The sequence below is a fragment of the Mesoplodon bidens genome (genome assembly GCF_964165515.1).
Source record: "Mesoplodon bidens genome assembly, chromosome: 7".
Lineage (NCBI taxonomy): Eukaryota > Metazoa > Chordata > Mammalia > Artiodactyla > Ziphiidae > Mesoplodon > Mesoplodon bidens.
Genome location: NC_138164.1, coordinates 72,221,840 through 72,247,256, shown reverse-complemented (window position 1 = coordinate 72,247,256; position 25,417 = coordinate 72,221,840). Strand labels below are relative to the sequence as shown.

The 25,417-nt window shown below is 40.0% G+C and overlaps 1 protein-coding gene across 4 annotated transcripts in view; it reads right to left on the bottom strand.

Annotated features, from left to right (window-relative positions):
- Positions 1–19,477: 19,477 nt before the first annotated feature.
- The window catches only part of EED (embryonic ectoderm development), a 34,486-nt gene continuing 28,546 nt past the window's right edge, over positions 19,478–25,417 (bottom strand). For all 4 annotated transcript variants that reach the window (XM_081239251.1, XM_081239250.1, XM_081239248.1 and 1 more), the window contains 3 exons: positions 21,258–21,416; positions 20,230–20,303; positions 19,478–19,813 (listed from right to left, as the gene is read on the bottom strand). In XM_081239251.1, coding sequence (XP_081095377.1) covers positions 19,687–19,813; positions 20,230–20,303; positions 21,258–21,416 — 360 coding nt within the window. In that variant the 3' untranslated portion in view covers positions 19,478–19,686. The remainder of the gene's footprint in view (positions 19,814–20,229; positions 20,304–21,257; positions 21,417–25,417) is intronic.

Below are 25,417 nucleotides of genomic sequence, written 5' to 3'. Positions count from 1 at the left end.
CTTAGAACCTGGCAATACTTAACTAATGGCTGTTTAATTGTAAAATGTCTTTTTTTTCCTCTACGCATTTGCAGAAAAGAACAACTGGCATCAAGTACTGACTGCCAACAGTACTCATTCTCCCTTTCACAGCTTCAGTTCCCTTTCCTCTTGGATAGGAAGGTAAGATATCTCCTCCCTGAAGGTCTCTGCCCAGCTTGAAATATCTGAGCTTAGTCCACCAGCCACCAGCAAGTCTGTCCTCTTAACCGCAGGTTATATGTGGAAGATCAGAATGTTGGAACAGTCCTCTGGTCTCCACTCTGGCTCCATAAACTTGGACCACCTATCTTGTCTCAGATACTCCTTTGAGAAAGCCAAAGATGAATAGATAGAAGAGGATCTTCCTACCAATGTCTCCAACTTTCTACCTAAGAAGTCCCAGAATCTTCAAAATAAAAAGGCCGCTCATTATGAGACAGACATGAGGGGCAGACAAACTGCCTGGATTCAGAGCCCATCTCCGTCATTTATTAGCTGTATAATATTAGGCCAGTTACCCTAACACTACCATGTCTCCCTTTCCCCCTCTGTAAAACAGGATAATAATAAGGTTGTAATGAAGGTTATTACATGTAAAGTACTAAGTAGTAGCCAGAATATAGCTTAATAAACTGTTAGCATTTAGCATTATTACTTTTCCTGACTAACTTTCATGTCTTCATACCCACCTTACTATGAAATAGTAAATAAATATATTGGTCTCTGCCTCATGTACCTGACACAGGCTCCTGAAACCCCTGTAAATTCCCAAGTGATAAGAGCACTAAGAGCATCTTTTGTTCTAATGAGGGGACTCTGGTGGGCTTCTGGGTGGCTCCTAGATGGGAGCTGGTCACCAGAAAGATGAAGTCTGATTAGAAGCTTGGAATTTTCAGCCCCTCCCCACATTCTATAGAGAGGGGAGAGGGGCTGGAGATGGAGTTAATTGATCACGACTACATGAGGAAGCATCCATAAAATCCCAAGAGTATGAGGTCTGGAGAGCTTCCAGGTTGATGAATACATCCACCTGCCAGAAGGATGATGCACCCCAACTCCACCAGGAGAGAAGCTCCTGCACTCCCAGACCTTGCCTATGTATCTGTTCATCTGGTTGTTCATCTGTATCCTTTATCATATCCTTTAATAAATTGGTAAACATGTTTCCCTGAGTTCTGTGAGTTGTTCTAGCCAATAATCAAATCCAAGGGGGGGAGGTCATGGGAACCTCCAATTATAGCCGTGTTGGACAGAAGTTGTAGGTAACCTGGGCACTTAACTACTTGCAATTGGCATCTGAAGTAGGGGCAGTCTTGTGGGATTGAGCCCTTAACCTGTGGGATCTGATGCTATCTCCAGGTGCTGTCTCCAGGTTGACAGTGTCAGGATTGAGTTAAATTGTAGGACACCAAGCTGGTGTCACACAATTGCTCAGTGTAGGGAAAACCCACACATATCTGGTTTTAGAAGTATTGTGAGTACGGTAGTAGTGTGAGAGTAAAGGAGAAACATGGGAAGAAGACAGGGTTTTTTTCCTTTACATACTGTAACTATGTATTTGTATTCTCTGTATTTTTCAACCTTTCTGTGCTTATGCAACTTGTTTTATCTGCCTGTCATATTCACTTGGAAATTTCTTACATCCTCCCAACTGGCTCAAATATTTTCTTTAGGTTGGACAAAGAATTAGAGGCAGTGAGTTTAGTATCCTTTCTCCAGACTATGAAAGCCAGCCTTCTATTCACCAAACTATATTATTATTAAATACAAAAGTTCTTTGTAACTAAAGAGAGCAGAAATAGATACAATGTATGGAAGTGAAGAAAGGCGTTTCAGAGGAAAATATGTCTCCAATAATCAGAGCTCTCTGAAATAAGAATAGGTAGATATAGAATAATGAATTCTCCCATTCACATTGATATTTTAACCAAAGCTGAAATCCACTTATATTGTTAAGGAGATTCATGGAAAACTTGGGAAAATTTACCTCGGACCTCACTGGTACCTACCAGCTCTCAGACTACATTTGCTTCTGTGGAGAAAGAACAAATCATAGTTCAGTTTTGGCCAGGGAATCACGAGCTGAATTCTGGTTTTAGCTCTTCCATTAACTAGCCTAGGGATGAAGTAATTTATTTTATCCTTTTAGGCATTAGGTTTTCACACTTCTAGAATGAGGGCATTGAATTCTGATTTCAAGAGCAAAAATATTATTTCTCTTCATCTAAGGAAAGTTTCCTCTCCAAAACAAGGAGAACAAGAAATAAAAGCACAGGGACTTCCCTGGTGGTGCAGTGGTTAAGAATCCACCTGCCAATGCAGGGGACACAGGTTCTATCCCTGGTCCAGGAAGATCCCACATGCCTCACAGCAACTAAGCCTGTGAGCCACAACAACTGAGCCTGCGCTCTAGAGCCCGTGCGCTACAACTACTGAAGCCTGCGTGCCCAGAGCCCATGCTCAGCAACAAGAGAAACCACTGCAATGAGAAGCCCGCGCACCATGACAAAGAGTAGCCCCCACTCTCCTCAACTAGCAAAAAGCCCACATACAGCAACGAAGATCCAACACAGCCAAAACAATAATAATAAATAAATAAATAAATACTTTTTTAAAAAGATGAGACAAATACAATTAAAAAGATATCAAAACCAGACAAAGATACTACAAAAAAAGTTACAGACCAATATCACTCATGAATACACATGCAAAAATCCTCAACAAAATACTAGCAAACAGAATCCAACAACACATTAAAAGGATCATACATTATGATCAAGTGGGATTTATCCCAGGGATGCAAGGATTCTTCAATATATGCAAATCAATCAATGTGATACACCATATTAACAAATTGAAGGAGAAAAACCATATGATCACCTCAATAGATGCAGAAAAAGCTTTTGACAAAATTCAACACCATTTATGATAAAAACTCTCCAGAAAGTGGGTATAGAGGGAACCTACCTCAACATAATAAAGGCCATGTAAAACAAACCCACAGCGAACATCATTCTCAATGGTGAAAAACTGAAACCATTTCCTCTAAGATCAGGAACAAGACAAGGATGTCCACTCTCACCACTATTATTCAACATAGTTTTGGAAGTCCTAGTCACGGCAATCAGAGAAGAAAAAGAAATAAAAGGAATACAAATTGGAAAAGAAGAAGAAAAACTGTCACTGTTTGCAGGTGACATGATGCTATACGTAGAGAATCCTAAAGATGCCACCAGAAAACTACTAGAGCTAATCAATGAATTTGGTAAAGTTGCAGGATACAAAATTAATGCACAGAAATCTCTTGCATTCCTATACACTAATGATGAAAAATCTGAAAGAGAAATTAAGGAAACACTCCCATTTACCACTGCAACAAAAAGAATAAAATACCTAGGAATAAATCTACCTAAGGAGACAAAAGACCTGTATGCAGAAAACTATAAGACACTGATGAAAGAAGTTAAAGATGATACCAACAGGGCTTCCCTAGTGGCTCAGTGGTTGAGAGTCCGCCTGCCGATGCAGGGGACACGGGTTCGTGCCCCAGTCCAGGAAGATCCCACATGCCGTGGAGCAGCTCAGCCCATGAGCCATGGCTGCTGAGCCTGCGTGTCCGGAGCCTGTGCTCCTGTGGGAGAGGCCACAACAGTGAGAGGCCCATGTATCGCAAAAAAAAAAAAAAAAAAAAAAAAAGATGATACCAACAGATGGAGAGATATGCCATGTTCTCGGATTTAAAGAATCAATATTGTGAAAATGACTATACTACCCAAAGCAATCTACAGATTCAATGCAATCCCTGTCAAATTACCAATGGCATTTTGTACAGAATTAGAACAAAAAATCTTACAATTTGTATGGAGACACAAAAGACCCCGAATAGCAAAAGCAGTCTTGAGGGAAAAAAACGGAGCAGGAGGAATCAGACTCCCTGACTTCAGACTATACTACAAAGCCACAGTAATCAAGACAATAAGGTATTGGCACAAAAACAGAAACATAGATCAATGGAACAAGATAGAAAGCCCACAGATAAACCCATGCACCTATGATCAACTAATCTATGACAAAGTAGGCAAGGATATACAATGGAGAAAAGACAGTCTCTTCAGTAAGTGGTGCTGGGAAAAATGGACAGCTACATGTAAAAGAATGAAATTAGAACACTCCCTAACATCATACACAAAAATAAACTCAAAATGGATTAGGGACCTAAATGTAAGACCAGACACTATAAAACTTTTAGAGGAAAACATAGGAAGAACATTCTTTGACATAAATCATAGCAAGATCTTTTTTGATCCACCTCCTAGAGTAATGGAAATAAAAACAAAATAAACAAATGGGACCTAATGAAACTTAAAAGCTTTTGCACAGCAAAGGAAACCATAAACAAGACGAAAAGACAGCCCTCAGAATGGGAGAGGATATTTGCAAACGAATCAACAGACAAAGGATTAATCTCCAAAATATAAAAACAGCTCATGTAGCTCAATATTAATAAAACGAACAACCCAATCCAAAAATGGGCAGAAGACCTAAATAGACATTTCTCCAAAGAAGACATACAGATGGCCAAGAAGTACATGAAAAACTGCTCAACATCACTAATTATTAGAGAAATGCAAATCAAAACTACAATGAGGGGCCTCCCTGGTGGCGCAGTGGTTGAGAGTCCGCCTGCCGATGCAGGGGATACGGGTTCGTGCCCCGGTCTGGGAGGATCCCATATGCCACGGAGTGGCTGGGCCCGTGAGCCATGGCCGCTGGGCCTGCGCGTCCGGAGCCTGTGCTCCGCAACGGGAGAGGCCACAGCAGTGAGAGGCCCACATACGCAAAAAAGAAAAAAAAAAAAAAAAAAAAAAAAAAAACTACAATGAGGTATCACTTCACACCAGTTAGAATGGGCATCATCAGAAAATCTACAAACAACAAATGCTGGAGAGGGTGCGAAGAAAAGGGAACCCTCTTGCACTGTTGGTGGGAATTTAAATTGATACAGCCACTATGGAGAACAGTATGGAGGTTCCTTAAAAAACTACAAATAGAATTACCATATGACCCAGCAATCCCACTACTGGGCATATACCCGGAGAAAACCATAATTCAAAAAGACACATGCACCCCAATGTTCATTGCAGCACTATTTACAATAGCCAGGTCAGGGAAGCAACCTAAATGCCCATTGACAGACAAATGGATAAAGAAGATGTGTTACATATATACAATGGAATATTACTCAGCCATAAAAGGAACGAAATTGGGTCATTTGTTGAGACGTGGATGGATCTAGAGACTGTCATACAGAGTGAAGTAAGTCAGAAAGAGAAAAACAAATATCGTATATTAACAAATGTATGTGGAACCTAGAAAAATGGTACAGCTGAACTGGTTTGCAGGGCAGAAATTGAAACACAGATGTAGAGAACAAACATATGGACACCAAGGGGGAAAGCTGTTGTGGGGGGGTGGTGGTGTGATGAATTGGGCAATTGGGGTTGACATGTATACACTGATGTGTATAAAATTGATAACTAATAAGAACCTGCTGTATAAGATTAAATTTTAAAAAATACAATTAAAAAAAGAAGAAAGAAATAAGAGCACAAACTCTATCTTCTTTGACCTAAGCGATATCTATAACTCAAAATCACAATGATATCAGTGGAAAGTGGACAGAAGAAAGACAAGTGACTTAGCAGAGCAGAGGAAGGTCAAACTCAAGTACCTATAGAGAAAGATAATAAGTACCAGAGAAGTTCAGGAATTGGAGATACCAGGGGCCACAGAAGGCAGGGGTAAGGCAGTAGACTGAAACATGTAGATTGCTTAAAACTGATGTAAGATTTTGTGTCTGACTCTCATCTACTCCTCAGCCATTGGTATGAAATCTGGAAACCAGATACTGAAAAAAAAAATGGTTTTGGGGCAAGGTCACCTTGTACAGATTAGGTCCTGAATAAGAGTGCCCGGGTGAGAGAGGAGCACTTGGCTCACCAACTCAAACACACTAACGTAGTAGTGTGCCACCCAAAGTCGGGGTGGCTTTTCTAAAACATCCACTTGGAGGATGGAGGTGCCTTTTTCTATATCATCCTTGCAGAGAGGGATATCTCTTATTAAGTCATCCATAAGGGATGAGGGTCACTTTTTAAAAACTCATGTAATAATACAAAACCCTTTCATGATTAAAAAAAATTCAATTAACCAAGAATAGAAGGGAACTTCCTCAACCTGATAAAGAGCATCTATAAAAATCCCACAGCTAACATCATACTTAATGGTGAAAGTTGTATGCTTTCCTCCTAAGATCAGTAACAAAACAAAGATGTCTTCTCCAGGCACTTCTATTCAACATTGTACTGGAGATTCCAGCCAAAGCAACGAGGCAAGAAAAAGAAAAGGCATCCAGACTGGAAATTAAGAAATAAAACTATCTCTATTTGTGACATGAGCTTGCATATAGAAAATCCTAAGGAATCCACTAAAAACTATTAGAAGTAATAAACAAGTTCAGCAAGGTTGTAAGATACCAGATCAACATACAAAATTCAGTTGTATTTCTAAACACTTAGAATGAACAATCCAAAAATAAAAATATGAAGACAATTCCATTAATAATAGCACCAAAAAAATAAAATACTTAGGAATAAATTTAAGAAGGAAAGCATAAAAAATAAGAAATTAAAGATCTGCGTAAATGGAAAAACATCCCATGTTCATGGGTCTGCAGACTTAACATTGTTAAGATGGCAGTATTCCCTAAATTGGTCTATCAATTCAGTGCACTATCAGAATCTCAGCTGACTTTTTTGTAGAAATTGACAACTTGATTCTAAAATGTATAAGAAGGGAGACCCAGAATAGCCAAAACAATCTTGGGGAAAAAAAAAAAAAAGAAAAGAACAAACTAGGATGATTAACACTTCTCAATTTCAAAAGTTATTGCAAAGCAATGATAATGAAGACAGTGTAGTACTGAGACAGAAATAAATATGTAAATCAATGGAATAGAATTGAGAGTCCAGAAATAAATTATATGGTCTACGGTCCACTGATTTTTCAACAAGGGTGCCAAGAACATTCAATGGGGGAAAGAAAAGTCTTTTCAACAAAGATTCCGAGACAACTGGATAGCCACATGCAAAAGAAAAGCCTCATGCCATTTATAAAAATTAACTCAAAATTGATCAAAGGTCTAAATGTAAAAAACTAAAACTGGGCTTCCCTGGTGGCGCAGTGGTTGAGAATCTGCCTGCCAATGCAGGGGACACGGGTTCGAGCCCTGTTCTGGGAAGATCCCACATGCCGCAGAGCAACTGGGCCCGTGAGCCACAACTACTGAGCCTGCGCATCTGGAGCCTGTGCTCCGCAACAAGAGAGGCCATGACAGTGAGAGGCCCGCGCACTGCGATGAAGAGTGGCCCCCACTTGCCACAACTAGAGAAAGCCCTCGCACAGAAACGAAGACCCAACACAGCCAAAAATAAATAAATAAATAAATAAATTTATTTAAAAAAAAAAAAAAAAAAAAAAAAAAAAAAAACTAAAACTATAAAACTCTTTGAAGAAAACATAGGGGTAAATCTTCATGACTTTGGATTTGGCAAAGGATTTTTAGATATGACACCAAAAACATAAGCAAAAAAGAGAAAAAAATAGATCATCTGAACTTCATAAAAATTTAAAACTCTAGTGCTTCCAAGGAAACCATCAAAAAAGCGAAAAGACAACCACAGAATGGGAGAAAATATTTGCAAATCATAGATCTGATAAGGGACTTGTATCCAGGATAGATAAAGAACTTTTACAGCTTAAAAACACAACCCAGGGCTTCCCTGGTGGCGCAGTGGTTGAGAGTCTGCCTGCTGATGCAGGGGACACGGGTTCATGCCCTGGTCTGGGAAGATCCCACATGCCACGGAGCGGCTAGGCCCGTGAGCCATGGCTGCTGAGCCTGCGCGTCCGGAGCCTGTACTCCACAACGGGAGAGGCCACAACAGTGAGAGGCCCGTGTACCACAAAACAAACAAACAAACAAACAAAAAACACAACCCAATTTTTAAATGGACAAAGGATCTTGTATTAATTTCCTAAAGCTGTCATAACAAACTACCAAAAACTGGGTAACTTAAAACAACAGAAATTTATTCTCTTACAATTCTGGAGGCTAAAAGTCAAGATAGGTGTTGGGAGGGCCATGTGCCCTGTGGAAACTCTGAGGAAGAATCTATTCCATGCCTCTCTTCTAACTTCTAGGGGTTGCCATTAGTCCTTGGCATTCCTTGATTTAAGACTCATCATTCCAAACTCCGCCTCTATTTCATATTGTGTTCCTCCCTCTGTGTATATGTGTCTCTTCTTTTACAGACCTCAGTCATTATATTTAGGATTCACCCTAATCCAGTATGCCTCAACTTAAATTGATTACGTCTGCAAAGACCCTATTTCTAAAAAGATCACATTCACTGGTACCAGACTGACATGAATTTGGGGGGGGGACACTATTCAACCCACTGTAAACATCTGAATAGACAATTCTCCAAGGAAGATATATAAATGGCCAATAAGCATATGAAAAGATGCTGGACATCACTAGGCCTCAGGGAAATGCAAATCAAAACCACAATGAGTACACTTCACATTCACTCCAATGGCTAGAATCATAAAGTCAGAAGCAAGAATACTGGAACCTTCATACACTGCTTGTGGGAATGTAAAATGGTGCAGCTGCTTTGGAAAACAGACTGACAGTTCCTCAAATGATAAACATAGATATACTACCAGATGTAAAACAGATAGCTAGCGGGAAGCAGTAGCATAGCACAGGGAGATCAGCTCGGTGCTTTGCGAAGACCTAGAGGAGTGGGATAGGGAGGGTGGGAGGGAGATGCAAGAGGGAGAGGATATGGGGATATACGTATGCATATGGCTGATTCACTTTGTTGTACAACAGAAACTACCACAGCATTGTGAAGCAATTATACTCCAATAAAGATTATAAAAAAATAAATAAACATAGAGCCACCATATGACCCTGTGATTCTACTCCTAGGTATATACTGAAGAGAAATGAAAACAGATGTTCACACAAAAACTTGTATATGAATGATTATAGCAACATTATTCATAAAACCAAAAGGTGGAGACAAATGTCCATCAATGGATGAATGGATAAACAAAATGTGGTATATCGTACAATGGAAAATTATTCATATGTTATTATATATGATTCCACCCATACGAAATATTTAGAATAGAGAAATCTATAGAGACGGAAAGTAGATTAGTGATTGCTTAGGGCTGGGGTAGGTGAGGATGTGGAGATGGGGGTGATAGATAGCTAAAGAGCATGGTTTGTTGTTTTTTTTAACCATCTTAACTACTTTTTAAGTGTACAGTACAGTAGTATTAACTATATAACCTTGTTGTGCAGCAGATCTCCAGGATTTTCTCATCTTGTAAAATTGAAACTCTATGCCTATTGAAAAATTGCCCTATTCCCCCTCCCCTAGACTTTTTGAGGTGATGAAAATGATCTGAAATTGACACTAGTGATGTTTGCACATATCTGTGAATATACTAAAAACCATTGAATTATACATCTTGAATGAATTGTATGGTATGTGAATTATATTTCAAGAAAACTATTTTTTAAATCAGTGCCATTTGGCCTCTCACCTTCTGAGATGGCCCACACTCTGTCTGTGGAGTATGTATCTCCCTGAATAAACCTTCTTTCACTTTAAAAGAAATTAATTAATTAATTAATTAATTAAAATCAGTACCATTTACAATAGTATCAAAAAAAAAAAACCTCATGCAAAAGTACCTATGAGCAGGTGGGTAGTGCTGGAGTGGGGACAGGGCGATTACATGAAAGTCTTCCCCCTCCTCCACAACATTGACATCAAGGCTCATATTTGCCAGGTAGGAGACTAAAGCATCCTTCTCAGGAAAAAGTGAACACCCCAGAGCTAAAGATATCTTGAAATCTCCAGTCACAAAACTGACAGGCTGCCTAATAATAGTGAAACATGCTATTCACAAATAACAGCCTCCTCACAGTTTTTTGCTTTTTTTTTGGCCGTGCTGTGCAGCTTATGGGATCTTAGTTCCCCACCCAGGGATTGAACCCGTGCCCCCTGCAATGGGGGTGCAGAGTCCTAACCACTGGACCATCATGGAATTCCCCACATTTGTTGCTTGTAAATGGAACATGCCACTAAGGATCAACACACATTTGAGGAAAATCGCTATCATGAAAGAGAAAGACCAAGGTAAATAAATAATTGGGGCAGCAGGGGCAGGGGAATAAATTCAGTAGAAACAAAACAATACAAGGAGCAAAAAAAATAAAACGCTGTAGGTATTATCCAGAGAGAGAAATAGAGTGTGTCATTGAAACAAAAATTGAATGCTATAAAAGGAAAATCAGAGAACAAGGAAGAACCCATGGAACTTGAAAATATGAGGGCTGAAAAGACAGTTTTTAGAGTTTAGAAGTGTTGTAAGATAAGGCCAAGGAACTCTCCCAGAGAAGTGAGGGAAAGAAAGAAAGGGAAATGAAGAGAAAAATGATAAAATTAGAAGATCAATACAAGAGGTTCAATATTTGACCTAGTGGGAATTCCTGAGAGAATAAAGAAAACACTGGACAGGGCTTCCCTGGTGGCGCAGTGGTTGAGAGTCCGCCTGCCGATGCAGGGGACACGGGTTCGTGCCCCGGTCTGGGAAGATCCCACATGCCGCGGAGCGGCTGGGCCCGTGAGCCATGGCTGCTGAGCCTGCGCGTCCAGAGCCTGTGCTTCGCAACGGGAGAGGCCACAACAATGAGAGGCCCACATACCGCAAAAAAAAAAAAAAAAAAAAACACTGGACAATAAATTATCAAATAAATACTATTTTCTTTAAAAGAAAAAATCCCAGAACTGTAGAACATGAGTCTCCAGAAAGAAGAGGCTCATGGACTGCCCAGCAATATGAATAAAAAACCCATACCAAGGCTCATCCTCATGCAATTTCATAATATGGAACTAAATAGAGATTCCATGAAGCTAAAAGAAAAAATTATGTACAATGATTGCAGGCCAAAGTGAATTGACCTCTGTGTAGCAACACTGAACACTGAAAGACAAAGGAAAGGTGCCTTCAAAATTCTGAGTGTAAATTATTTCCTATATCAAATTCAATATCCAGCCAAAATTATAATCAAGTAAAGGGCAAACTAAAGATATTTTCGGACCTGCAAAGTCTAAAAAAAAAAATTACCTTCCATATGTCCTTTCTCAGTAAGTTACTGGATGTGCTCCTCCCAAACAAGGGAATAAACCAATAAAAAGGAAGACATGAGACAATATTCAGAACACAAGAGATTCCACTAAGGAGAGTGATAGAATTTCAAAGGTAATGGCAAAAAGAAGTCCCAGGAAATAATGCAAAGTGCACCCATTTCAGGAATCCTCAAAAAAATGAATAGATTATTTGACATGTCTGACAACATGCAAAGTTATACAGAGAGGTGTTTCATGGAGGTGGTGGATGGATGAAGACTTAGCCTAAGTCAGATATTCAAACTAAAGCTGAAAAAGAGGCCATTATTTAGGCCAGTGCCAATAAAATGACTTAGCACAGAACAATATTTACATGAATGTATTTGTTCCGTATGGCTGCTGTAACAAAATGCCACAAATTTGGTGGCTTAAAACAGCACACATTCAGAAGTCTGAAATCAGTTTCACCTGGCTGCAAACAAGTTGCCATGAGGGCTGCACTTCTTCCAGATGCTCTAGGGGAGAATCTGTTTTCTTGCCTCTTCCAGATTCTAGAGCCGAGTTCTTGGCTTATTCCGTCTTCAAAGTCAGCAGTGTAGCATCTTGCTTCAGTCCTCACATTGCCTTCTTCTCTGTCAGATATTACTCTCCTTCCCTCTTATAAGGATATTTGTGATTGCATTTAAAGTCCAACAAAACAATTAAAAATAATCTCCATATCTCAAGATCCTTCGCTTAATCATATTGGCAAAATCTCTTTTGCCATATGAAGTAACATTCACAGGCCCTGACTATTTGGGGAGGGCATTATTTGGCCTCCCAACACTATCTTAATAAAAACTCCAAATGTGGGTTAACTAGAAATTATTTAACTACATTAAGAAGATGGAAGAACAATGGAAAAGAATATGAAAAAGAATATACATATATATGTATGCATGTATGTATAACTTAATCACTTTGCTGTACAGCAGAAATTAACACAACATTGTAAATCACTATACTTCAATAAAATAAATTTAAAAAGAGGAAGATGGGAAAAAAGGAAGAGGAAGTGTGGATAGCTAAAATCCTCTTCTAACGAATGCTCTCAAAAAATCATCAATAACAATCATATAGTACAAGAATTTCAGCTCAGAAAAAGACATATTCGTGATTTGAAACTTTCCAAATGATAGTTCTGTCCTGAAGGAAGATCTGAATGTCCTTCTCCTGTTACTCATCTTATCATCTGTGGTAGATTGCAGAAATAGCACAAATTCTTCCTCTCCCTGTGTCCATGACCTTGCAGTGTGACTTTCCAGACGGACTCTGTTTCTTTACCCTTGTGGCCTTCTTACTTGATATGACCAAAAGAATGCAACAGAGTGATGTTGTGCCATTTCCATGCCCAGGCCTCAAAAATATTTGCAAGTGGCTGCTCTAGTCCTTGGAACTTTGCCAGTCTACCACAGGAACAAGCCAAGGATAGCATGCTGGATAATGAGAGACACCTGGCCCCATTGCCTCAGCCAACAACCAGTCAAACCCCAGGAGTGGAGCTACCTGACTGCAAGCTGACCAGACACATGAATGAACCCAGTCAAGACCAGAAGAACCACTCAGCTGAGCTCAGCCCAAATAGAATCATGAGATAAATAGATTTGAGATGTTTTGTTATGCAGCAAAAGCTAACTTCTGTGTAGTTCTTTCACTGTCTGTGATTACTTTTTATTTATTAATTTTCCTTCCCTGTAACTAATACTGGTAGTTATCTATTTAATATCCATTTCCCCCCTTCTTCCTTGTTAACCCTAATTTTGTTCAGGAAGGCACCCCTCCTCCATGAGACTCAGGAGCCCCAGAAGAAGACCCTGCTTAATCTAATCAACAAATTTCCATTCCCTTGGCAGTGATTGGTTTAGGATCAGTCCCATAACCCAATTCTGGTTAGTGGCACTTGGGAGGAAGTCTGCTGGGGGCTTCTGAGAAAGGTTTTTTGGTCTTAAGAAAGTCACATGGGGCTTCCCTGGTGGCACAGTGGTTGAGAGTCCACCTGCCTAAGCAGGGGACGTGGGTTCGTGCCCAGGTCCGGGAGGATCCCACATGCCGCGGAGCAGCTGGGCCCGTGAGCCATGGCCGCTGAGCCTGTGCGTCTGGAGCCTGTGCTCCACAGCGGGAGAGGCCACAACAGTGAGAGGCCGGCGTAATGCAAAAAAAAAAAAAAAGAAAGTCACACGAAAATATGGTCACTTTCTCCCTCTACACTGATATATCTAAAAGTGACACCTAGAGTTGTAGCAATCATCTTGAAACAACATGAGAACAACCTAAGAAAAAAGCACTCAGGAAGAGCAAAGAGATGAAAATAACTTGAGTCTTTATTAATGTCTTATGTTGTTAAACCAACCAGCCCTGGAACCAATGTCCTACCTCTGTACTTATGGTGATGCAAAATAATATATTTTTTTCTATTGCTTAAGCCAATTTTAATTGACTTGGTTGTTACTTATGGCTGATGTTATAATTAACACAACTCTTACTAGAATATAAGCTCTGAGAGGGCAGGGACCATGTCTGTTTTGTTTGCCACTGTATCTCCAGTGCCAAGCCGAGCATCTACCCCATAGTAAGCATTTCATAGTTATTTACTGAATGAATGAAAGTATATCAATGATCATTAAATACATCTGCGGTTGACACTTGACTAGAGAGTATAAACATCTAATTAGGGAGCCTGACTCTTCTTGATTGTGAGCCCTTCAAGAACGGGACTCTATGTTTGCTCCCCAGTACCTGGCATACAGTAGATCCTCTCTACACGTTTGTTGAATAAATGTTCTATGATACTGAATTCTGCCAACTTTCCAGCAGGGGGTGCACACAACTAGGTGTTCTGGGCGCTAGGCACTCTCCTTTATCCGCTCAACAGCCTCTCCTCTACCGCCTTGCCCTCCACCTTCCCCACAAGGAGCTAAAGACCACAGCAATGCCTACCGGGAAGCCCAGGGGAAGGGACTTTTCCATATTCAGAACCTCCGTGTCTGTCCTCTCCCAGCTTACAGCACCTGTCAGAGAAAGCTGAGAACATGTTCTATAAACAGAGAAAGTTCTCTTTAGGTCAGGGTCAAGCAAATGTTTTCTGTAAAAGGCCAGATAGTACCTGTTTTGGGCTTCCTAAGCCATAAGGTCTCTGTGCTGACATGCCTTTATAACACCAAGAATTGTGGAACCAACCAGCCTGGGAGACTGCACTACCTCTGTACTTCTGGTTATGCAAGATAATATATTCCTTTATTGTTTAAGCCAGTTTTAGCTGGCTTCATTGTTAATTATAGCTGAAGATATAATTAACCACCCACAACTAGAATAAAAATTCCAAGAGGGCAGGAAACTTAATAAGTACATACATAAAAGAATAAGTAAAATAAGTAAAAGGAATGGCTGTGGCTCTGTCCTAAAAACTTTATTAACAAGAACAGACGGGGACTTCCCTGGTAGTCCAGTGGTTAAGAATCCACCTTCCAATACAGGGGACATGGGTTCAATCCCTGGTCAGGAAACTAAGATCCCACATGCTGCTGGGCAACTAAGCCCACTACTGAGCCCACGCACTCTAGAGCCCATGCACCACAACTAGAGAGCCTGTGTGTCACAACTACTGAGCCTGTGTGCCGCAGCTAGAGAGCCCACGCACCACAACTACTGAGCCCATGCACTGCAACTACTGAGCCCACGTGCTCTGGAGCCCATGCGCCACAACTAGAGAGAAGCCCGCGCACTGCAACGAAGAGCCCGTGTGCTGCAACGAAAGATCCTGTAATGAAGATCCCACGTGCCACAACTAAGACCCAACGCAGCCAAAAAAAAAAAAAACCCACAAGAACAGACAGCTGGCCAGATTTGGCTGAGCCCTGCTTTAGGTAAACAGGCACTGCCTAAGGCAGTGGTTTTCAAACTTTAAGGTTTGTCAGAATCACCTGTAGGGTACGTTAAAACACTTATGGCTGGGCCTCACCTGAGTTTTTCAGTAGGTCTGGAGTAGGGCTGAGAATTTTAATTTCTAAGGAAGTTAGGGTTGCCAAATAAAATACACGATGCCCCGTATATCTTAAATGTGAATTTCAGTTAAATGGTGAATAATTTTTTGTTATTAGTATGTCCCAAGTATTGCATTATTATCTGAAATTCAAATTTAATTTGGTATCCTGTACTTTATTCTAAGTCTGACAGCCCTTAGGCAAGTTCCCAAGAGATGCTGATGCTGCTGGTCCAGGAACCACACTTTGAGAAACACTGACCTGTATACTGGAGCTCTGCTAGTTCAGAGGTCTTAAGCTGGAAAGAATACCCACCAGCCCAACTCAAGAATCTGAACACTCAGTCTGTACATGTGAACATGTTCCTCCTTCATTCACAAAAGGGTTTTTTGCCAAAACTAGATACTTTAAATATGCACTAATTTTTTTAAACAATTATCCATTTATTATGCACTTACTATGTGAGAGCTTGTTTCTAGGCTCTAGAGATAAAACAAGAAATAAGGATCAGGCCCCTTGCTCTCAGAGCTGATGTTTAGTGGCTGTCTGGGAGTAGATATGACTGGTCATCCATCTGTGAAGTTACTGGCCTGCACATTGTCAGGTATTTACTTAAGACACAAACTATTTCGTCTATCACCATGGCTATAAACAGGGACCCTGCAGTTAGAAATTAGTTCAAATCTCAGCCCTGCCACTTACGACACTGGGCAAGGTATTTAACAGCTTTAGTCCTCAGATTCCTCCTCTGTAAAATTGGGACAATAATTTATACTTCATGAGGTTGTCGAATGGTAAATAAAATAACTCGTATAAGGAACTTAGCATAGTTCCTTGGTAGGGAATAAAATGGTCAGTACTCAACTTATAGTATAGCTACTACTATTGAAAATTCAGTGGTTTTCACAGTGTGGTCCTTGGGCCAGTGGCATCAACAGACCCATGAACTTGTTAAAAATGCAGATTCTCTGTGCCCCACCCCAAACCTACTGAATCAGATACTCTGAGATGGGGCACAGCAATGCGTGATTTAACAAACCTTCCAGATGATTCTGATGCATGTTAGAATTTGGAAAACACTACTAAAGAAAATATTATAAGAAGCCAGGAACTGTATGTGCTAGAGGTTAAGAATATCAAGGCCAATAAGGCACAATTCTTCTCTTTTCCCAGGACAGCTTTACATAAGGCTTAGTGGTGTTCATCTCTATTCATACAGTGTGTGTATGTGTGTGTGTTTTTGTAGTCCATATGCCCGAAACCCATCAGAAATTCATTTAAGCAAATATTTCTTAGCTCATTTTTCATTCATTCAACATCCCATTGAGTGCCTACTGTGAGCCAGTGTGTTGAGATTGAGATTAAAAACATAAGGAAACACTTCTGTTTTTCAATAGCTCTTACTCTGGCACTGATTTCATAACATAGGAAAACACAACAGTGCACGCATTTCAGTGGGATGCTAAAATAAGAGTTTCTACCAGAGATATTATGAAGGGAAGTGGAAGAAAGGCAGTAACTGGGAAAGGTAGAAACTCTTTCTAGAGGACATTTAACTGAGCCCCTACAGTGTGAATACAGAAAACAGCTCAGCTACCTGGAAAGCCTCTGCCAAAGCCTGGCAAGGCCACCAGAAGAAAAGAGAAAGGGCATTGGCTAAGTGAGGGGCCCTGGCCAGGAAGAAGAGACTCCAGTCTATGTGGGGTCTTGAACAGTCCCTGTCAAGTCCCAGTCTGTTCACAGCTGTCTCTCTTGGATGTCCTGATCTTGGTTGTGGCCCAGAAGACTACAGAAAAAGGCCGTAGAAAGAGGGGAGGTCTGGCAGGAAGCTGCATCAGGCCCCAATCTGAGAACTGGGACAGAAACAATGCTAAATCCCACAGAGGTGACCCAACAGACAGAAGAACTATTAACAATTTTCCACCACTCCCACTAGTAGCGTTGAACATGAGTTTGAGAGGTACTAGTTAGCCACAGAGAGGAAGTTTCAAATGACTGTGGAAAGTTGTATGGGGCTGGGTTAAGATAAACATAATCTGTGCAGCAGAATCATCTGGGTGAGTTTTTAAAAAAATACTGAATTCAAATCTCTGGTTGGGGCCCAGAGATCAGTCATATGCTAATGATTCTGGTGCACTCACTCTTTCCACCGACCAGCATCTGGGAACCATTGCATGGCACAGGTTTATACAGGGACCTAATTAATGCAGTGCTTTGCACACCTGGCCAATTAAGTTTATAAATAAGTGATTCTCTCCTGTCTACTAGGAGCTCACTTTTTAAGGCAAAGGTAATAAATTATTTTAGAAGGCCCTTCACAAAAGGTTTTGACTTCCAAGAGTTACAAACCCTGTTGCAGCCAGCTATTTTCAGGGATTTGAGGGAAACAAATACAGCAACATAGGTAGCTACTCAGAACTGGGATTATTAAAACCTTGATTTGCAATCAGTCTTTCAGAATGATAAATCAAACATTTTATATACAAAATTTTAGTGGTTTAAAAAGTAATTTTGCATCAAAAAAATCAAATAATGGCCAATAGAGTGCTATACATTACAATGATTTTCTGACAACCCATGATTAAATGGTTTTAGAATTAAACACAACTACACACTCACTTATTACACAAAACATAACAGAAATCACCCAACGTTTTACATTTCACATCAGCCTGGGGTAACTGAAGCAAGGAAGGTGAAATGAGTCTGCTTTTATTCATCTGAAGTCTTGCTCTGCATCAGAAAATAACCACAAAACACCAAGAATCTCTTTAGAAATCCACCAGTTCAATTCCAAAATGATAGTCGTTTTCTACAAATCACAACAGGTTAACCACTGTGCCACCAGGGAAGTCCCTTTAATTCTGTTCTTGCCACTGTGCACAAAGCACCCTATGTTTGGGACAAAAATCACCAACTACTTTTTTTAAAATAAATTTTTATTGATTGATTGATTGATGGCTGCATTGGGTCTTTGTTGCTGCACGTGGGCTTCCTCTAGTTGTGGTGAGCAGGGGCTACTCTTCGTTGTTGTGCGTGGGCTTCTCATTGTGGTGGCTTCTCTTCTTGCGGAGCACGGGCTCCAGGCGCACGGGCTTCAGTAGTTATGACACGCAGGCTTGGTAGTTGTGGCTCAGAGGCTCTAGAGTGCAGGCTCCGTAGTTGTGGCGCACGGGCTTAATTGATCCACGGCACGTGGGATCTTCCCGGCCCGGGCTCAAACCCGTGTCCCCTGTACCAGCAGGCGGATTCTTAACCACTGTGCCACCAGGAAAACCCACCAACTACTTTCATCCCTATGATATCCTCAACTTACTTATTTCTGTTAACCAATACCCTTCTAGAAAAGGGGACAATAACTCACTATACAAACGTACTCCCCATTTCTTTCATTTTTCAACCCACTGCATTTAAGCTTCTATGTCCTCTCCTCCCTTGCTCTACTGATAGTATTTCCACTAAGATGACTAATGACCAAGTTGTAAATCGAATGGCAATAATATTTAACTATAAAGATAGGTTATTAAAACATTACATGTCACAACTCTTATAGAATTTACTTATTACAAAATTATTATAGAAGAAATCATTAAGAAATATAAAACCAGGTGCTTCCCTGGTGGCGCAGTGGTTGAGAGTCCGCCTGCCGATGCAGGGGACACGGGTTCGTGCCCCAGTCCGGGAAGATCCCACATGCCGCAGAGCGGCTGGGCCCGTGAGCCATGGCCGCTGAGCCTGCGCCTCTGGAGCCTGTGCTCCGCAACGGGAGAGGACAGAACAGTGAGAGGCCCGCGTACGCGGGGGGGGGGAAAAAAAAAAAAAAAAAAAGAAATATAAAACCATAGATAAGACAAGGGTTAAAGATAAAGATAGGGTTAAATAAAGATAAGGGTTTAGTGTAGTCAGGTACTGTTCTAATCGCTTCACATGTATTAAATCACTTGATCCTTTTACTTACCCAAGGTCAGTTAGTGGCAGAGCCAAGATTAAAATTCAGTTTGTTCTAGAGCTTATACTTAATCACTATATTATATAGCTTTCTCCAGTTACACAAATAAAACAATAATAATCACTGCAAAAAGATAAGGTGTAATTTTATTACTTTCAACATTTCTTTTCATCACAATGAACAAAACAAAATAAACTAAAATACAACACAGCTTTACAAAAATAAATTTTTATTAAAAGCAGTAGAGTCTGAGCAGGAGACAGTACAAAGAGTGTAAACAATGTAAACATCACTACATTCAGCTCAGCTTGATTGAATGCTGAAAGACAACTCTAAATGCTCTATGTGCCCTTACTAGCAAGATACGTTAGTTCTACTGTACACAGAAAACACACTCTAATTTTGATTGAGAAAAAGTATTTTATCGAAGTCGGTCCCAGCGCCAAATACTGGCATCATCACAAACAGCTATAAGAATGCTGCTATCCCTGCTAAAACTGGTTTGTCGAATAGCAGCACCACATTTATGATGAGTCAGTGTTGTGCATCTAGGGAGAAAACATGACAACAGGTTAAATACCATGCATATATAATGCTGTCAGTATCTAACTTAAAACAATGAATCAGAAAATGAATAGATGTTCCAAGTCATATAGAAAGCACCTGAAACCAGAATACACTTCACAAAGAGCCCAATCTCAAATGTCATAAAATTTGGGTATATTTTAAATCCAAGAGGCACCATATAACTTATATTAAAAAAAGAGAAATAACTTATTACCAAAGTACTTGGGAAAAACAATCATTATTAGAATAAAAAAGAAATACTTTACAGTACTCTGAGAATGTAAGCGTTACAAATGATTTAAGGATGGCATTGCAAGTATCAATTACTTCCTCTATGCTGACATAACACTTTGGAGAAAAAGTGAGAAATTATGAAGAGGAATTTCTAAATACTTACTTGGCTTTATGAGGATCTTCTACTTCTAAATCCCAAACATAAAGTTTGCCAACCTGATTGCCCAATGCAAGCATCTGTATAAACATATTTTTTAAAAAAATCAAATTATTAAAATAAGCTATAAAGATTTCAAACAATCTTAAGACATCTTTCTTATTTCAGAAAAACCTCAGCTCTAGCCTATGGCAACGCTCTTGGTTATTTCTTTGCATCTTATATTTCTCTTTTTTTTGATTTTTTTTTTTTTTTTTTTGTGGTGCGCGGGCCTCTCCCGTTGCAGAGCACAGGCTCTGGATGCGCAGGCTCAGTGGCCATGGCTCACAGGCCCAGCTGCTCTGCGGCATGTGGGATCTTCCCAGACCAGGGCACGAACCCGTGTCCCTTGCATCGGCAGGCGGACTCTCAACCACTGCGCCACCAGGGAAGCCCCATCTTATATTTCTTATATTGTGTAAATGAGGATAAGAGCAACTAATGCTTCACAAAGATGTCTTGAGTAAAATAAGGAGGTTATTTTGCAAATTTACGAAGAACTTTACAATTTATTTACATAGTTAGCATGTACTCTTTATTCTGCCTTAAAGAACTGTAGTAAAAGCCATAGGAAATTTCCAAAGCTTTCATATAGAAATAAATACCCAAGTAATTTGTTATCACAAAATTCTAACACCAAATTTTAAAAAAATTTTAGGTAACTAATATTTTGTCTCTATCTTCCATGTTGGTTTTCTATATAAAAAGATTAACACTCTAATCCAAAACATTAAATCTTAGTAACAGATATTACAGAAAGTAAACACCTAACTGCCACCATTGACACCTGTCAATTTCATTTATAATAAGCACTGCAGATGGTGTGCAGAGCCACAAGGGTAGAATAAATAACATCAAAGCCCAAAGCAATTAATACAAAAAAAATCAAGGTAGATTAAACTTAGAGGTAATAGAATACAGATACACTACAGAGAAAACCAAAATTGCCATGGTTTTAAGTCAAATAATTTCAAAATGTAAAAATATGTTGCTACCTTTTGCCAGAAATCCATAGAAAACCTCATGTACCAAATGTCACACTGGCTGTAATCAAATCGCCCAAGAATAGTCACATTAGACTCACTGGGTTTAATTTTATCTATATCATCTTCCATTTTGCCAGGTTTCCAGCATACAATGGCATTTTCACAAGACTTTAAAAAAGACAGAAATGAGAAAAAAAGAAATGTTAATCAAAGAACTGAATTTTAAACATTAAAAACAAAGCTTCTTCTCTACTATCATTTCAGAACTCACAGCTCTTAGAACCTGGTTATCCATCTACTGAGTCCAGCGATATACATTCATTTATATTTACAGAGTCAGCATCCACACTTAAGGACAAGAAGTCTGATTATCAACAGATTTTAACAATACAAAAGCATTACACTGTCTAGAATATTCATTTCTGAAGTCACAAATTCTCTTTCAAACCAAAACAAATTCAGCTTTAGATACTTCAGCATCCAGAGACTTGAAGTATTTTATAGCAAAGGTAAAATTACACTGTATTAGAATACACAGCTCTTCAATATGGCCCCTGCTCACTTTGCTAGTTTCATCTTTCCCCATTCCACTTCTAAACCCCCATGGTTCCCTTTATATCTGGTTAACTATTAATCCTTCTGTCTGCACTACATGATAGGTGCTCAAGAGATGTCATAGGAAAGCTAATGAATTCAGAGAAGGGGCCTTAGAGATCAGATTATACAGAAGGCAATAAAAGCAGTGGTTCAATATTAAGACACTGATAAGGGGATGGGATTAAAATAGGCTGAGTTACACCTTCGCTATCCTGCAACACTGAACCTTTACATACATTCTATTTAAGCAGCAAGTGGTAAAGAACAGAATGGGAGGAAAAAATGCAAACAGAGGACACTATTTATATTCCTGTGTAGGTCAGTGATTTGCTGGCTAAGGGATATTTGGCAATGTCTCTGGCTTCTAGTTAATAGAAGCCAGAGATGCTGAACACTTTGCAATGCACAGAACAGCTCCTCCCACAAAAAAGAATTGTCTTACCCAAACTCCACAGGGCCAGGATTGAGAAATCCTGGTGTAGGTGAAGAATGCCTCCTGGAACTTTACAGGACACAGCCTAACAACCACATGTGGTAGCTCTGTGGTGTCACAGGGAGATTAGGGAGTGGACAATATGCTTTTTTTCTTCTCTGCCCTTTTTGGATTATATAAAATCCCAGGGATATGGATCTGTTATACAAGTTCTTTTTTTTTTTTTGCGGTACGGTGGCCTCTCATTGTTGTGGCCTCTCCCGTTGCGGAGCACAGGCTCCGGACGCGCAGGCTCAGCGGCCATGGCTCACGGGCCCAGCCGCTCTGCGGCACGTGGGATCTTCCCAGACCGGGGCACGAACCCGTGTCCCCTGCATCGGCAGGTGGACCCGCAACCACCGCGCCACCAGGGAAGCCCTATACAAGTTCTTTATTGTAAAGTATCTTAGAGATCACCTAGGCTGATGACTCTTAACTAAGTACACAATTGGATTGATATAGACTGTACAGCTTTCTTTAAAAACTCATACTGACCCCAACCCTACTGAATCACAAACTCTGAGAGGGGAGGCCAAAGCAGCAGAATTGTAAAATACTTCTTTAAGTGCTTCTTACTGACTGTACTGGTAAAGGATCCTTAATCAACAGAGGTCCCTCATGGAGAACTAAATAATCGCACTAATGGATGGCTGTACTAGAAAATCATCTAGAGAGGTTTTTTTTTTTTTTTTTTTTTTTGCAGTACGCAGGCATCTCACTGTTGTGGCCTCTCCCATTGTGGAGCACAGGCTCCGGACACGCAGGCTCAGTGGCCATGGGTCACGGGCCCAGCCGCTCCGCAGCATGTGAGATCTTCCCGGACCGGGGCACGAACCCGTGTCCCCTGCATCGGCAGGCAGACTCTCAACCACTACGCCACCAGGGAAGCCCTAGAGAGTTTTTAAACATTACAAATTCCCAGGTCCTTATGCCAGATTTAGAATATCTGGGGATGAAGCCTAGGAATCTATTTTTACAATGTCCTCCCAATAGTTCTGATGTGGAGCCAGATTTGAGACCACCAATATTCAGTTCAGCTTCCCACCTAAAATGCAGAAATCCTTTCCTATCATCTGATTAAGTTCTAAGAGCAGAAATTTTGGAGCTACTCCTTTTTAAATTCTGCTTCCAAAACAGATGAAGTAGAGGCACTTTTTCCTATTTATCTCATTAAGTACAGCTTAAAAGTCTGAAGGCTAGGGAGGAGGCAGACTGATTAGGGGCCCTGGGACATGAAGGACATTGAGTTGCTTGGTTTTCTTTTGCTTCTTTATGTACCCCAGACTGGATGCTAGAGAAGGTATCAACTCAACAAAGCTAACAAGTGAAGACAAAACAAAAAAAAGCCCCAACAAAAGCCTACTCTCTGCAAAGGACCAGGAAAGTGGCAACCTAGCATGAGAGAAAATTTTCAGGTAAACACTTAATACCACAGGAAAAACAGTGGACCCATCCACACATGTGGACCAGCAAAGTCCCAGTGGAGTCCCTTCTCAGGTGATAATTAAACACTTAAAGTATGTAACACCCTGACTCCTCCATACCCCTCATGGTAATGAGGTGACTCTCCCCCTCCTCCTCTGCCTGGGGTGGTATTAGAGGAAGCCTAGCAGAGAGTCAGAATGTTCACAACTACCCACCACTCTCAGTGTCAGTGGAGACCACTCGGGGAGCAGTACTGAGGCCTCCCAACCCCTCTTGCTAGGGTGGTGTCACCTGAGGCCCAGTGAAAAGCCTGAACTCCCACCCCAGTACTAAAGAGACATCATCACCAAGTCAACCAAGTGGGGAACCTGAACTTCCCTTGCCACCTGCCAATAATGAAGCAGCACTCCCCTTCCCTAGCTGAAAATTTATCAAAGAAAGCCTGCTTAAATATCAGTAAGATCCAGTTTTGTAACAGTAACCAAAATATCGATATCTTAATCAAAATTCACTTGTCATACCAAGAAATGTAAAAATCTCAACTTTAATGAGAAAAGATTACCAAGAGATACCAACAGTGAGATGACATAGACGTTAGAACTATCTGACAAGGATTTTAAAGCAGCTATCATAAAAATGCTTCAATGAGAAATTACAAACACATTTAAAACAATAAAAAAAGTCTCAGCAAAGAAATAAAAGATAAGAATCACATGTAAATTTTAGAACTAAAAAAACGATAGCTAAAATAAAAAACAACTGAAGGGCTCACCAGCAAAAAAAAGAGAGATGAAAGGGTCAGTAAATTTAAAGTTAGAACATAGAAATTACCCAATTTGAGCAAAAGAAAACAGACTTATTAAATAACAGAGTCTCAGGGACCAAACAAATAATATAATATTCACATCATTAGAGTTCCTAAAGGAGAGGGGGAAGAAAGTGGGGCTAAATAAGAATTTGAATAATGGCTGAAAAGTTCCCAATTTTGGGACAAATTATGTCCCCCAAAGACAAACCCACTACAGATTCGAGATGGGTGAGTGAACCCCAAAAAAGATAAACTCAAAGAAATCAATATCAGGCATATCACATTTAAACTTCTGAAAACTAAAGACGAAGAAAAAAAAATCCCGAAAGCAGGTAAGACAGAAAGAACACCTTACCTATGGAAAAAAACAATTCAATGATGGCAGATGTCTCATTACAAATGACAGAGACCAGAAAGAGGGGGAACAACATTTTTCAAATGTTTAAAGAAAAGAACCATCAACACAAAATCCTACATTCAGTGAATATATGCTTCAGGAATGAAGGGGAAATGAGAACATTCTCAGACTAAGAAAAACTAAAAGAATTTGTCACCATTCTAAAAGAATGGCTACAGGAAGTTTGATGAACAGAAAGGAAATGATATAAGAAGGAATCTTGGAATATCAGAAAGGAGGAATGAACAACAGAAAAAGCATAATGAGTAAACACAACATTCTCCTTCTTCTTGAGTTTTAAAATTCTGTTTGGCGGTTGAAACAAAAATTGTAATACTCTTTGATGAAGTTCTCAATTATAAAGCAAATATTTGAGACAATTATAAGTGGAAGAGAGAGAGAGGTAAGCTTCCTATACTTCACTTGAAGTGGTAAAATGTTGATATACTGACTGATCATATACAGTAACA